The 15,681-nt window shown below is 59.6% G+C and overlaps 1 protein-coding gene across 5 annotated transcripts in view; it reads right to left on the bottom strand.

Annotated features, from left to right (window-relative positions):
- Positions 1–15,681, bottom strand: part of CAMK2D (calcium/calmodulin dependent protein kinase II delta) — a 132,606-nt gene that overhangs the window by 39,893 nt on the left and 77,032 nt on the right. For all 5 annotated transcript variants that reach the window (XM_036239605.1, XM_036239606.1, XM_036239607.1 and 2 more), the window contains exons 5-6: positions 6,958–7,023; positions 4,432–4,504 (exon numbers count right to left, since the gene is read on the bottom strand). In XM_036239605.1, coding sequence (XP_036095498.1) covers positions 4,432–4,504; positions 6,958–7,023 — 139 coding nt within the window. The remainder of the gene's footprint in view (positions 1–4,431; positions 4,505–6,957; positions 7,024–15,681) is intronic.

Raw genomic sequence — 15,681 nt, 5'->3', positions numbered from 1 at the left:
GTGGTAACTACCGAAGGACACGGGCGGGGATCCGCGCGCAGTGGGACGGCAGTTTCACATTTCAATGCCTTTTCTCTGAGTAACATGAAAACAGCAAGTTATTTAGTTCTGTCACCCACACTGCGGATTCTCACCCCCCGGACGGGATGTTCGTCTTTTCAGGCCCCTTCCTCTACGAGCACCCCGGCGTTTCAGCCTCGTGATCCACGAGGGCTCGGGGCTCCGTCCGCTCTGCCCAGGCAGGAGCGACCCAGGGACCACACGCGGCGTTTGGCAGGAGGGGAAACTGGAGCCTCAGGCGCGAGGGCAGGTTCTTCCCGCCCCTGGCATGACCGTTGCCTTCCCTCTCCAGGGCCCGGGCGTAGCCACGGGGGGCGCACAGGCACACGGGGCGTGGACACAGGGGGCGCACAGGCACACGGGGCGTGGACACAGGGGGCGCACAGGCACACGGGGCGTGGCCACGGGGCGCACAGGCACACGGGGCGTGGCCACGGGGGGCGCACAGGCACACGGGGCGTGGCCACGGGGGTGCACAGGCACACGGGGCGTGGCCACGGGGGGCGCACAGGCACACGGGGCGTGGACACGGGGCGCACAGGCACACGGGTTGTGCCCAGGGGGGGCGGGCTGCACAGGCACACGCGACAAGGGCCAGCATGGCTGTCGCACTCCGTGTCCCGACTGCTGTCCCTGTCAGCACACACGCCAGGTGGCCCACGGTAGGCAGCCAATGCCTGCTGTTCCCACCCCCACACACACTGGGCACCCAACGAAGACAGCAGAGTGACTCAGTGAGTTACAGAATTTACCACACGCGCTGCTTTTTTCTAGAACACCTAGACAAACACAACGCGCACATACGTTCTTTGAAGTTTCATCTAAGAGTGATTCTCAGAAAAGTGAAACAACGTGGTTTTAGATTTGTTGGGAGTGCAGAATCCACAGTCTGATGTGTGTGCTGCCCACACGGACAATAACTTACTGCCTACTGTCATACTCCGCCCAAAGAATGAATTTCTTTTCTGGTCATAAATTTAATGTTCTTCCTATGAGACAGGCTTTTAAATCCTCCCAAATCTCTAAAACAATTACCTTCATTAATATCTCTTTGTCTTTCTATCCTCTCCATCCATCCACCCACCCATCCATCCACCATCCATCCACCCACCACCCACCCATCCATCTATCCATCTATTCACACACCATCCACCCACCCCCCACCCCCACTCCCCGCGGCCTTCCCACTCAGCAGCACTGCTCTGCAGGAGGCCGGCTTTAAGAGAGGTGTTGCCTCGAGGGGTGATCCGTGGGTGCTGCTTTGTTGCTGAAAGACCCCGCTGTGCTCAGAACGAGGTCACGAGAGCTCGGTAACCGTTCCCGATACACTCTGACCGAGGGAGCCCCCACTGTGTGCAGCGTTTAAACGCCCTGCTCTGTGACTGTCTCCTGTTCACAGAGCTGTGTTCTCGAGGCTCTCGGACATTCCTTGACCTCTGGTGACATCGGGGTTGGCACCTGTCACCGCAGCCTCCTCTGTGCAGTGCTGGCTGCAGCGTCGTCTGGGGCGTGGTCTTCTTTCTGGGCAGCACCCTCGTCCCACAGTGTCAAATGGCTTCGACCCTGGGCCCGCAGGCTCCATGCACAGAGTCTGAGCTTGAGCCGCGCTGGAATTCATGCCCACAGCTCAGGCGGGGCCTTCGGAGGTGCGGTTTGCTCCGTGAGTCTGTCTGCTCTTTGTGTACCTGAATGTCCAGTCGCTGGTCACAGAAGCCCGGCACGAGGCAGCAATCCGCCCCCACACACGATCTGTTTTTAAGCACTCCAATCCGATGGTCTGGACGTGACCTGCTTAGATGCGTGTGTTTCTTCTCTGAGCCTCGTTTTCCTAAGGCGATGGGACAGTCACTGGACACGGAGCCTCGCCCGACCTGCGTCTCCCTGGCTGCGTTGAGACACGCCTCCTCTGGCTCCCAGTGACAGACAGGGCACCGGGACACTCACAGGTGGGATTTAAAAAAATCTTTTGATTCACTAAACTCGGAAACTCGGAACCATCTCCCACGTAACTTTTAATGTTGTTGCAAAATTGTTTCCTATTATTGTTTGACCTCGTCTTTGATCTCTGTGGACGTTTTCAATACACTAGACTGAGCTGAGAAGTGGCAGTGACCCTGGGACCCTGGGACCCTGGGACCCAACTGTGTGGGCACAAACCTAGGGTTAGCTGTACCCTAAAGGGTCCTGTCCCCCCGACCAGCATGGGGCCGAGTGCTGTGCACGGCGTGCCTGTGAGGACCCCGTGAAGGCTCAGCGCAGCGCATGGTGACACCACCACCTTCCTGTCGAGGACGCGTGTCCTCCTGAGCTCGAGCACACGGACGGCACCGTGGCCAGGTCAGCACGTGCGCCGCCCTGCCCTGCGTACAGGGACCTGCACCCTCTGCCCAGCTCCCACCACCTGCACCGCCCGCTGTGCTCAGCTCCCCATGGGGTGGGCCTGCTGTCCCGCCGCCCCTGAGGGCCATCAGGATGTCCCTGCACCGGGTCCATCATCCTCTTCACTCAACGTCCGGCGATGGCAGCAGTCGGCTGTGGCTCGCTCTCCTCTGCTGACGGGGGCGCCTGCTGCGCAGCCTCTGCTCTCGGGCTGCGGACGGAGCGCGGCCCTCGCCCTCGGTGCCCTGGACAGCGGTGAGCAGCGACGCTTCTGGGGCTTCTCTCTACCCGACTGGACAGCCAAGCTGCTCGCACCTGCGTGTGCCCTGTCCTGCCCTGACCCCAGGAGTCGGCACGGGAACAAAGCTGCTGCCCAGAACAGTGAGGGCGGCACCTGTGTGGGGCGAGATCTCAGCTGCCGTCGTTCTCACTTCAGGTGAGGGCTCCCGACCCAGGGCCTGCACACGGGGACCCGCTGAGGGCTGCCTCCCGACCCAGGGCCTGCACACGGGGACCCGCTGAGGGGCTGCCTCCCGACCCAGGCCCTGCACACGGGGACCCGCTGAGGGGCTGCCTCCCGACCCAGGGCCTGCACACGGGGACCCGCTGAGGGCTGCCTCCCGACCCAGGGCCTGCACACGGGGACCCGCTGAGGGCTGCCTCCCGACCCAGGGCCTGCACACGGGGGACCCGCTGAGGGCTGCCTCCCGACCCAGGGCCTGCACACGGGGACCCGCTGAGGGCTGCCTCCCGACCCAGGGCCTGCACACGGGGACCCGCTGAGGGCCTGCCTCCCGACCCAGGGCCTGCACACGGGGGGACCCGCTGAGGCACAGCCCGCAGGCCCAGGCCCAGGCCCTGCACACGGGGGACCCGCTGAGGCACAGCCCGCAGGCCCAGGCCCAGGCCCTGCACACGGGGGGACCCGCTGAGGCACAGCCCGCAGGCCCGGGCCCAGGCCCTGCACACGGGGGGACCCGCTGAGGGCACAGCCCGCAGGCCCGGGCCCAGGCCCTGCACACGGGGGGGGGGACCCGCTGAGGGCACAGCCCGCAGGCCCAGGCCCAGGCCCTGCACACAGGGGGAACCCGCTGAGGGCACAGCCCGCAGGCCCAGGCCCAGGCCCTGCACACAGGGAGGGACCGGTGGGCAAACAGCAGGGCTGGGCTGGGCTGTGCCACCTCTTGGACGAACACATGCTTCGCAGAGTGACCACTGCCTCAAACAAGCAGAATACCAGACATGAGCCCACTGTGGGCCTGCTTCTTCTAGAAAAATCTACCTTGAAGATACATCGTTCCCCCTGGCTGGTTTGGCTCAGCAGTTAGAGCGTCATCTGCGGTCCAGAGAGACCCGGGTTCAGTTCCCCCTAAGGGCATGAACCTCAGTTGCAGTTTGTTCCGGCCCCGGCTGGGGTTGTGTGGGTGGCGACCACTTGATGTGTCCCTCTCACATCAATGCCCCCCGCCCCCCCCGCTCTATCTGAAGACAAACGCAAAAAAAAAAAAGATCCATCGCTTAACCCAGGAGCTGTCCCCCGGCTGAAGTCTCACAGGAAACCAGTCGGAGGAACACGCGTGCGGCTGCCGCTCTCCGGGGCCACGTGAGCAGTGGCGCCAGCAGGGCTCACGCAGGACACGCGTGTCCGAGAGCCACGCCCCGGCCCGGGCCTTGCCCACTGTGGCTGTCGCCCGGCTTTCCGGCCACCGCGCTGCCAGGACGGACGTGGAGGCTGGTCCCCAGGCGGCGTGCGCCACAGGCCGCGTCTCCAGGCAACGCTGGCCCTGGGGGCAGCCTGCCCCCAAGTGCCTCCTGGCCACAGCCTGGCCACCGAGCAGGTGCCCAGTGCCACCCCCTTCCCGCTGTGACGCGTGCTCGGCCCGCAGATGGCGGGGGCACCGCACTGTCCTCTCCCCACCAGGCAGGGGCAGCCCGCACCGCCCCGCACCCCCGCCCGCCGGCAGCAGACGCCTCGGCCCAGGCCGCACCCACCTTCAGGTCCCTGTGCACGATGCCGTTGAGGTGGCAGTGGCTCACGCTCTCCAGGATCTGCTGGATGCAGTGGCTGCAGAGACAAGGGGCCGTGAGGCAGTGCTCCCCGCACCCCCGGAGGCGCTCCACCCCCGTCTCTGCTTTCACACCGGGAGGAGGCGAGGCTGAGCCTGGTTCTAGCACAAATGGCGCCAACACAGAATGTGTGACACGTTCAGACAAAACAATCTGAGCTGCGTGCTGTTCACACATTGGATGTGCTAGGTCCACACATTAATCGCTGGGATGCAGAAGTCAAGATTTCCGTGTTGGGGGAGAGCAATGGATCCCCATTTCCCATCGTGTCCTGGAGAACTCCTCTGACAGGACCTGTGCGGGTGTTTCTCACACCCTGACCTGCCCACATCTGCGGTCAGTCACACACAGGAGAAGCGGGAGGGGAGTGGAGGTGAAGGGGCCAGGTGTGGGGACACAGCTACCCTGACGGAGACGCTGCCTCGCGGGCACCTTGCTGGGAGGAAAGCGGACGAGGTCCCCAGCCACCGGGGCGCCGGCCCTCTGCGGTCAGGCCGGTCTGAGAACTGCTGGGAGTGAAGACATGAAATGCCAACCCCGGAGCACAGGCAAGCGCCAGACGGTCCGCACACGCTCGCTCATCCCGTCAGGACCCACCACGTGCGCTGTTCTTACTGAGGCCCACTGACGGCAGCGGGCCGCTCGCTCGTTCACAGGGAGACCCCGGACGGGCGGCTATGGGTCCCGCCCTCGACAGGACTCGGGCACCGCCTGGCAGGTGTCCCAGCTCCCTGCGGCTCAAGCACAGGCACAGGGCTCTGGAGGACACGCTCCCCCTCACTGCGCAGTGAGCCCCACTGGAAAGGGGCTGACTCATCCCAGCCTCACTGTCTGCAGACCGAGCAGGGCCGGGCCTCCCGCGGGAGCTCCGGCAGGAGACCCCACCAGCCTCGCACGGGCCGTCTGCACCACACACAGCTGAGCGTCCGTGGTTACTGTCTGAGTCAGGTTCCCCCTCAGTGGCGCTCACTGTGCCCACTCTTAGGGTTTCACCCGCTCTTCTCCAGCTGTGGGTACAGGCTCGGGCCCGCTGAGCAGCAGAGAATAAAGACGTGGATAGCAATTCACACGCGTGACCGTCACCATCTCTCACTAGTGAGAGCAAATCGAAGCCTTAACTTCTTCAGGATCAGTATGAAAAGACTTCGGCAAATTATTCGCAGAATATGCTCTATGCTGTGGACGAGAGTGCTTCCCCGAGCAGTGTGGGCCACCCTGCCAGCACCCGGCAATTATTCGCAGAATATGCTCTATGCTGTGGACGAGAGTGCTTTCCCGAGGCAGTGTGGGCCACCCTGCCAGCACCCGGCGTGGACTCGGAACGCACACGGGCGTGCGCATGGCTCGATCCAGCCCACGGGACGTCCCGCGGGCCCTGAGTCTCGTCAACAGTGGAAACGGCCTGTTTTAATGGCAGCCTGTCTGCATGACTTGGGGGAGCACAATGAATCAAATCCCCCACCTGTCTGCATGACTTGGGGGAGCACAATGAATCAAATCCCCCACCTGTCTGCATGACTTTGGGGAGCACAATAAATGAAACCCTACCTGTTTCCTGCCTTAATGAAACAACCCTCTTGCATGTGTGCAGGGCTCCTCCAGGGCCCCTCGAACCCCACAGGAGCAGCGCTGGCCAGAGCACGCGTTGCCGAGGGAGGGACAGAGAGAGTGGGACAGCGGCTCGGGGAGGCAGGCCCACTGCGGGCTGGGTCAGCCCGAGGGACCAGAGGAGGGTAAGGGTGGGGAGTCTGAGCTCCGCCCACACAGCGGACAGGGAGCCCGGCTCCGGGCAGTGTCGGCGGCAGGACAGGCTGTGGGGCATCAGCGCCGTTCCAGCCAATGCCACCTTGTGCAGCCAGGACTCACGGGGACGCGCCATCAGCGGTTTCGGTTCTGCACAGATTCTGCCCATCAGCAGGGCTGGAAAAGCCTGCTGAACCCTCTGAAACACCCGGATCCATGTTCCTCCAGTGAGGCTCCAGGGCTCCCTGAAATCTCCAGCCACCGGCACCCCAGGGCACCCTGGCTCCACCTCCGCCTGCGGGGCGCCCCAGCGCGCGGCCTGCTCTGCATGTGGCGCCGGCTGCCCGGGAGGTGGCAGTGCCCCCAGGGCCACACTCCCGCTTCTATTCCACTTTGACTGATGGATGGGAACTGAAGCGCCCGATGTGCCCAGGACGGCCCAGGGTCTGGAGGCGGGAGGATGTTCATCTGTGATCTCTCACATTTGATAAAAAAGTGTATTTCTTTAGCAGAAGTCACTCCAGTTAGGCTTCAAAAAAATGAAATGTGCACTCTGACTACAGACACTGGACAAAAATAAAATTTAGACCAGATTCACAGATTCTCTTCCCCCAAAGAATCATATTGGAAATCAACTCTGCAGAGAGAGCACCAACGAGGGCGTCATCCTGAGTCCCGCCCGGAGCGGCCAGGACGGCGGGCGCTCACCTGGCGTCGGCCTCGCTGTAGTACTCTCTCGCCACAATGTCTTCGAACAGTTCGCCTCCCGTGACTCTGTGGAGGAAAGAGAAGTCAGGCATCCACGAATTTGCAGGGATTTTTTGTTCTCAGAGTTTTGAAAAACGATCAGAGACAAAGTGCACTGGAACCTGAAGCCGCAGTCTCAGCGGCCAGTCTCCAGGCCGGGGTGGCCCCGTGCCGCCAGGTCCTGAGGGCACTGACCTCCTCGCCCCGGGAGCGCGTGCAGAGATTTACTTGTAGAAAACGGTTTCTGTGAAAGTCTCCGTTTTAGTTCTCCGGGTACAAGTGAGGCCTGATGAGGTGGGCGTGGGGGACACTTTCCCTGCGAGGGGAGGTCACGGGGCCTGTCGAGCTGGAGAGGAGTTTGTGGCTGAGCCTGGAGACCTCGGGAGGGCTCCTGGTCCCGTGATGAACACGCCCTGTGGGCCAGCGGCGGCCTCGCAAACCCAGGGCTGGGCCAGAGCCTGGCTGTCCCGACAGCACCACAGTCCTTTCTGCCCGGGGACCTGCCAGGGAACAAAGGCAGGGCCCTGGGCGGCGTCCGAGGAGGTGGCCACCGGTGAGCCCTGCCAGCCGGGAGGAGCTGGACCTGCAGCCTCTGAGTAAGGACGCGCCACCCCACGGCGGGCCCAGCTACTCGAGGGAGGACACCTGCGCCTGCGGCTCCTTCTCCCCAGCTCCCGAAGGCTGCCAGTCGGGGCCAGGATTCCCCGAATTCTTTGGCTTAGGTTTTTCTCTTCCCCCCAAAATAACGTGTTTTTAAATTTTGAAGTTATAGTTTTGCAGTAAAATTTTAAAAACACGGAAGTGTACCGAGTACCCCAGCTATCAACCCAATTCCACTTTCTGGAATAAACTAGCTTCAGGCACATCCTCTGGCGTCTCGCTCATCTGTCAGCACCGCACGCCCCTCCTTGAGGCAGAGGAAAAGCCTCTCGCGAGGACGGGCGGGGCAGCACGTCTGCACCCTCAGGGTCCCACAAGGGTCCCCTTGCGCGTGGTCACCTCGCTGCTGTCAGAACTTTCTTCCCTTTTTAACACATAGCAGATACATGTGTGTGCGCGCCACATGCACGCACACGTATTTGCGTGTTTCAGAGTATTTCTAGAAGACAAATTCTCAGAAGTGAAACTGCGGGGTCAGAGAGTACCCACATCTAACATTTCGGGCAAACAGCCCACATCTCAAGGACACACGTCACCACTGTAACGGCTGCTGTCAGCAAACCAGCTGCCGCACGTCGATGCGGATTCTCGATACCAGTGAAGGGAGCCTTTCCTCGGCCTCACGCCAGCCCTCCCTCCACGGTGGCCTGTCCTCGGGGTCATGTGACCCGTCCGCCACAGCACAGTGACGGCCAGGAGCTGGTGGAGCTCAGAGCCCAGCCGCATCTCCCGTGGGCGGCAGGAGGCTGGGCGGCCGTGTCTCTCCTGCTCCAGGCAGCAGGGACAGGATTTGTAATGAAAAGTCCACGTGTAAACTGAAGAGAATAAATTTGCATTAAGAAAAGATTTCAAACGAGTATCACTCCTTGTTCTCAGTAGAAATGGAGACCCGCACATCTTCAGAGCCTCTGCTAGGAATGTGCTGCATCCCAGTCGCCTTGCGGAGCCGGAGACTCCACGGTGCGTTTAACAAGCAAGTCGAAACCCTCGAGGTCACAGACGCTCACGACGTTGTTTGGTCAGGCTACTGCGATGGGAGAAGCACACAGTGGAAACGCGGTGCCCCGAGACCCTCAACAAGAAAACCATAACTGGCATCCGCAACGGGCGGGCGGGCACCACACACCCGCCCAGCAAGGCACTCCCTGCCCTCGGCCCCTCCTCCACTGCTGGTCGTCAGCACACACTGCACGTCGACACCGTGCTCGCTGTCTGCTCCTTTCCGCGCAGGACTGATCGGCTGCAGAGAATGGTTGCAGGGTGCCAGCGCCCGAGACCGGCCTTTGAATGACCAGCTGGGCCTGCCCCCTGCGTTCTGCTGACCATCTGTGTCCCTACGGGAGAGAGATGTCCTTCCCAAAGCTGGAGGCGACGTAGCCAACACCGACTGTGACGTCGCGCCAGAGGGCACCTGCCTGACACGGACACGCGAAGAGACAGGTAGGGCTGATCAAGCACGTGCTTCGTGGGCGCTCTGTGAAACAGTGTCTCTGTCCACCCTTTAAACATCCCTGGAGAAAACACCAAGTCCACGTGGAGACGAAGCCCAGAGGCCTGCGTGGGTCGGCGAGAGCACCAGAGCAGGAGGGCGATGGGGCCACGCTCTCCCCAGCGGTGATCAAACGAAGCAGGTCCCATCTCCCTCAAGTCCCAGGCAGGGACCCTGTCACGTGCCGCATCGTGCCTAATTTTCACTGTACATCAATCATACGGCATCACACATGGCACTGGAGGACAGGAAACAGGAAGAAAGAAGTGAAGTCTGCCCTGGGCACAGGGGCAGGGACGGCATCTGTCTTGAGCCAGTGCCAGAAATAAAGCACAAACTAAGACCCACCACAACCCTGCCATAAACAAGGTTCCCACACTCCATGGGTGGCCTGCACAGCTGCTCCTCCACACAGTCGAAGGTCAGTGGTCAGTGGTCGTAGGCAGGCTTTGTAGCTGATCAGTCTGGTAAATCCCTCCCACTGATGTGCCAACATCAGTCAAGGCTCAGCTACCACAGAAGGGTGTACAGCCCACACAGTGGGGAGGGGTGCACCTTGAGTGCCCAGCTGGGGTGACCAGGGAGGCTGTGAGACTGGCCCCTACAGAAAATCTCCTACAATAGGCCACCCCACCAAGCCTAGGAGATGTAGCAACTCTACCTAATACAGAGAAACAAACACAGGGAGGCAGCCAAAAGGAGGAGATAAATAAACATGTCCCAAATGAAAGAACAGAATAAAATCCAGAAAAAGAACTAAATGAAATGGAGACAAGCAATCTACAGATGCACAGTTCAAAACACTGCTTATAAGGATGCTCAATGAACTTACAGAGGACCAACGAGCATTAAAAAGGGCCAGTCAGAAATGAAGGAGACACTAACTGAAATAAAGAATAATTTACAGGGAATCAACAGCAGAGTAGATGAAGCCCAGAATCAAATCAGCGATCTGGAATATAAGGAAGCAGAAAACACCCAATCAGAACAGCAAAAAGAAAAAAGAATCTAAAAAAATGAGGATAGTATAAGGAGTATGTGGGACAACTTCAAGCGTGCCAACAGTCACATCATGACTGTGCCAGAAGGAGACGAGAGCGAGGAAGAAATTGAAAACCTGTTTGAAAAAACAATGACAGAAAACTTCCCTAACTGGGTGAAGGAAACAGACATACAAGTCCAGGAAGCACAGAGAGTCCCAAACAAGAGGAACCCCAAGAGGCCCACACCAAGACACATCATGATCAAGATGCAAAAGGTTCAAGACAAAGAGAGAATCTTAGAAGCAGCAAGAGAAAAGCAGCTAGTTACCTACAAGGGAGTTCCCATAAGACTGTCAGCCGATTTCTCAAAAGAAACTTTGCAGGCCAGAAGGGAGTGGCAAGAAATATTCAGAGTGATGAAAAGCAAGAACCTACAACCAAGATTACTCTATCCTGCAAAGCTGTCATTTAGAATCGATGACCATAGAAAGAGTTCCCCAGACAAGGAAAAGCCAAAGGAGTTCATCACCACCAAACCAGTATTATATGAAATGTTGAAGGGTCTTCTTGAAGGAGAAGGGGGAAAAAAGATAAATAATATGAACAATAAAATGGCAATAAATACATATCTACTAAAAATTTAATCTAAAAAACAAAATGAACAAGCAGAACAGAAATAGACTCACAGACACAGAGAACATTTGCTGGTTGCCAGACAGGAGGCGTGTGGGCAACTGGGTGGAGAGGTGAAGGGGGTGAGAGGCACAGACTGGTGGTCACAGGGGAGTCGCGGGGACGTGAAGCGCAGCAGAGGGAGCAGAGTCAGTTACATCCCAAAATGTATGGATGTTGTCGGGTGGGGACGAGATTTATCAGGATGATCACTTACTATGGGGTATACACCTGAAACTAATATAATAATGTATTCAACTGTAGTTGAAAATAAAAAATCGTAACAAAATAAAAAGATTCCTAGCCAGTTTGCTCCTGTTTGGGGAGGGAATTTGGTTCTGGAAAAGAGGACATGGAGAGAGGCCCTCGGATGGAGCGACGGGAACAGGTCTGGCGGGAGGGCTGACCGGACACTGTCCCCAGGGAAGCTCCTGGCTCTCAAAGGGGCCCAGGCCGAGGGGCCGCAGAGACCCCAGGCCTCTGTTCCCGCTGCCTGCCTCCTGCTCTCAGATCTTCTAAGAAAGGCTCTTGTACAGAAGCTGCAAGGTCGGGTGGCTTCCAAGTTTCCTTGGAGAAATGCCAGACAACTGAAAAGGTTTCGGATTAAAATCCCTATAAAAATAAAAAAGAAAAGTATACACCTGCACTGCAGTGTAAGTGGACAAAGATAACGTCCTGAGATCTAACCTCTGAGTGCCAACAGAGTGCCGACTTGACCCTTCTCCAATGCAGTGACCATGTCAGTGTCCAGCAGCAGCCGCTCAGCAAAGGATGAGGTCTGAGCCCAGACAGGACTGCTGAGCCCGCGCACCCCAGCACGCGCACCCCAGCATGCGCGCCCCAGCACGCGCACCCCGGCACAGAGCCGCGGCACAGCACCCCCACGGGCAGCACACTGACAGGTCGCGGTGAGAGCCAAGGTCCCGACTCCTCACCGCACACGTCCAAGCTGACGTCCAAGCGGAGACGCGTCTTCCTTCAATACGGAGCAGTGGGAGCTCCCCCCACCCTGTGCCTACGCGATGAGGAGCCTGTGCCCGGGGCGAGAGAGGGTTTGATGAAGGGCCCTGGACAAACTCCCTGAGCAGTTTCTCTCTGTCGACGTCAAAGAAAACACTCGAGGACTATCTGCAACTCCATTAAGTGTTGAGCGAGTGCTCACATGGACAGCACTTGAATGAAACCACGGACCCAGCCATCCACTCTTTCACCACTAGTGGATGCGAGAGTCCCGCGAGGTTCTTGTAGCCCTTCCCACAGGAAGCCCTCGTCAGCAGCACACGCGCGATCACGGTGGGACACGTTGAAGGAAGAACGAGCTTCTCAGACTCTCCCCCGAGCTTCAACGGCAGCCGGGCTCGGCTCGGTCCGTTCACAGCTCCACAGACCCAGGCCCCGTGAGCTTCTCTTTGGGGTGGTTAGTCTTCGCTGGGTTCTCTGGTGTGGACGCCATCTGGGCACTGGGGTGGACGTGAACAGAGGGGCGAGGCCCTGGGCTCTGGGCGCTCCATGGACGTGGGCGGATTCATGGTGGGTTAGGGGTGCAGTGCGGGGCAGACACCGTTAACTTAGGTGGGTGCCCAGGGACAGCCCCCTTGAGAAGGTGACCTGCGAGCCAAGCCCAGAGGGAGGGCAGTGGACAGGAGCGCCCGGGGCCAGGGCTCAGGCTGGGGGAGGGAGCGTGGCAGAAGGTGGGTGCAGGGCCGTCTCGGGGAGCTCGGCCCACCGCCTCCTCCCCACTGCACTGGGGCCAGCGGCGGAGCCTGGCACGGAGCGGGCACCCGGCCCTGCCGAAGTCCCTGCCCCCTCCCCCACACCCCTCTCGGCTCAGCAGTGGCCAGGAGGGAGGGGCCCCGAGACGGGCCTGACTCCTCCTGCGGCCTCCGCCTCCTGTGCTCCAGGCCCCAAACTCCATGGCTTCCCCTCGAGGGCCCAAGGTCTGGCCCTGGCCTCTCCCCTCCGGGCACTGCAGGTGGGTGCAGGGCTCTCCCCTGGAGTGTGGGCACCCGCCCCGCCCGAGCGCCCTGCCCAACACCATGGAGGCTGGAAGCTCCCTGTGGGCAGGGCCCGTGTCTTACGCGTGGTCTTATCTCCAGCATCTAGCAAAGTGCTTGCATATAATTACACCCAGTCAGTATTCTCGTCATTGGATGAATGTACCCGACGACAAGTCCACTTCCAGAGACTCCAGAGAGCAGGCCGAGGGCAGCACCTGCCAGGTTCGGAGCGTCCAGCAGCAAGTCACCGGGCCCCGGGCCAGGCGGGACGGAAGCTGAGACGGTAGGAATGTGACCTCACCCAGAGGCTGCTCTAAACTTAGCCCAGCGTCTCTGGAACGGCAGCCCCGCTCCTCCGGCGTGGCTGACGGCCGCACTCTGCCAGCCGGGACCAGCAGCCGGGCAGCAGTGCCCGCCTTCCCCGGGAGCGGCCCGGAGCCGCGGGGCTGCGCTCAGCAGACGGCCCTGAGGAGCAGCTCCCTCGTACTCACCCTCCTGAGAGCCGGCTGTGGTCTCACTGCCGCTCAGCAGACGGCCCTGAGGAGCAGCTCCCTCGTACTCACCCTCCTGAGAGCCGGCTGTGGTCTCACTGCCACTCAGCAGACGGCCCCGAGGAGCAGCTCCCTCGTACTCACCCTCCTGAGAGCCGGCTGTGGTCTCACTGCCGCTCAGCAGACGGCCCTGAGGAGCAGCTCCCTCGTACTCACCCTCCTGAGAGCCGGCTGTGGTCTCACTGCCACTCAGCAGACGGCCCTGAGGAGCAGCTCCCTCGTACTCACCCTCCTGAGAGCCGGCTGTGGTCTCACTGCCACTCAGCAGACGGCCCCGAGGAGCAGCTCCCTCGTACTCACCCTCCTGAGAGCCGGCTGTGGTCTCACTGGGCGAGACAGTGAACCTCTGCGATGGCGCCCGGCCAGCTCCAGGGGAGAAAGAGCAACAGCTCCGGCCGCTTTCTGAGAAATTCCACGGCCCACCCGCCACGCACGAGGCCTCTGGTGCAGCCACGCAGGCCGGTCCCCCTGAAGATGTGCGTTCCAGCCCCGAGCTCTGCCCTCCCGCTAACAGATGGCCGTGGCTTGCTCGTCTCTCTCATTCCCAACTACGTAGGAGTTTTTAATGAACTTCATGGACTCGGGATAAGAAACCGCGCTGTGGGGACGCCTGGCTCGGGTCGGCCTCCGCACAGAGCTCGGAAGCTCCCTCTGTCCTCACGGGTGAGAAGCTGACAAACTGGAGAACCGACAATTCTCCACGGATGTGCCCAGTAGGGTCGCGAGCAAACGGCTGCCCACCGAGGGCAGACGGCCAGAGAGCCCAGCCCCGGGCAGGGACACCTGAGCCAGCGGGCAGCCAGCGGGGCTGCGTGAGGGCCGGGCTGGGGACAGACTCCCAGGGCCCCGGGGGACCTGGCTGTGGTCAGTTCCGCAGCAGGAGCTCTGCTGGTCCTCGCGGTGGCTGCGGGGGAGTCTCCCTGGGCCCACCATGAGAGGAGAAAGCAGCCCTTTACCACGCAGAGGGTCCTGTTCTCCTCAGCAAGGCCTGCCATCAGGGGACTATTTCACCAGAGCCCCGCTGACCGGGGACGATGGAAATGCACCTCCCACTCCCTCCAGCCACCCTGTCCACACAAGGGAGGGAACACCCACCCCAAACAGAAGCACAGCGACGCCCCAGTCCAAGGGCACAAGGTCACCAAAGACTGAGCCCTCCTTGGACACAGGCCACAGCGCACTCCTGCCCAACCCCAGAGCCAGGCACCAGCGGCCCACCCACCACGCTCTACCAGCACCTCCTGTCCACGCGAGCCACGGGCACACTCGGAGGGACCATACTGGCTCTGGAGCCAGCGTCAGACATGCAGGAGGTTGGATTTATCAGAACAGGGATTTTTAAAGACTATGATCACTATGTTAAGGAAATTAAGGAGAAAGTCGACAACATGCAGGACAGACAGGCGACAGGAGCAGAGACTGACCCCTGAGGAAGAAGGAAGAGGAGGCGGCACGTGACAGAGGAGGGCGGAGCCACAGCTGCCGGGGCAGAGACTCCGGGCCCCTCCGCAGGCGAACGTCCGCAAGGACGCAGTGGACCCGGCCCAGGAACCCACAGGACGCAGCTGACGTCTCCGGCCGCTCCATCCAACACCGCACGCCCCTCACACTCAGGGGCCAGACAGACACACTCTGGGCCCAAAACACACCTGAACGACCGCAGAACAGAAATGAACAACATCTGCTCTCAGACCACATGGAATTAACCTAAACTCAGTCTCAGAAAAATAACTCAGTCTCTGAAAAATCCAAAATACCTGGAGATTACAACAATATATTTCCAAATAACACATGGGTCAAAGACAAAATCTCAACAAGAAGTATTTTGCCCTGGCCGGTTTTGCTCGGCGATTGGAACATCAGCCCACAGACCAAAGAGTCGTGGGTTCGAGTCCAGTCAATGGCATGTACCTCGGTTGCAGTTCGGTCCCCGGCCCTGGTCAAGGTCATGTGGGAGGCAGCCTGTTGATGTGTCTCACACTGATATTTCTCTCTCTCTCCCCCACTCTATCTGAAGATAAATGGAAAAATATCCTCGGGTGAGGATTTTAAAAATATATATATATTTTGAGTTAAATGAAAAAACAACTTATCAAAGTTTGCGAGATGCAGCACAGAAGGAACTTTACACAACAGAAGCGACGAGAGATATGAAATCGGCTTCCTCTATGAAACACACAACAAAAAGACAAATTACATCCAAAGTACGCAGAAGAAATGAGTAAAAATTCAAATAGAAATCAACAGAATTGAAAACAGGAAGTCGATAGAGAAAATCAACAAAAGCCAAAAAGCTAGTTCTTTAAATAGATCAATAAGATGGATATGCTTAC

This window comes from Molossus molossus, unplaced genomic scaffold, assembly GCF_014108415.1.
Source record: "Molossus molossus isolate mMolMol1 unplaced genomic scaffold, mMolMol1.p scaffold_m16_p_4, whole genome shotgun sequence".
Taxonomy (NCBI): Eukaryota; Metazoa; Chordata; class Mammalia; order Chiroptera; family Molossidae; genus Molossus; species Molossus molossus.
This window is presented reverse-complemented; position numbering and strand designations above follow the sequence as displayed.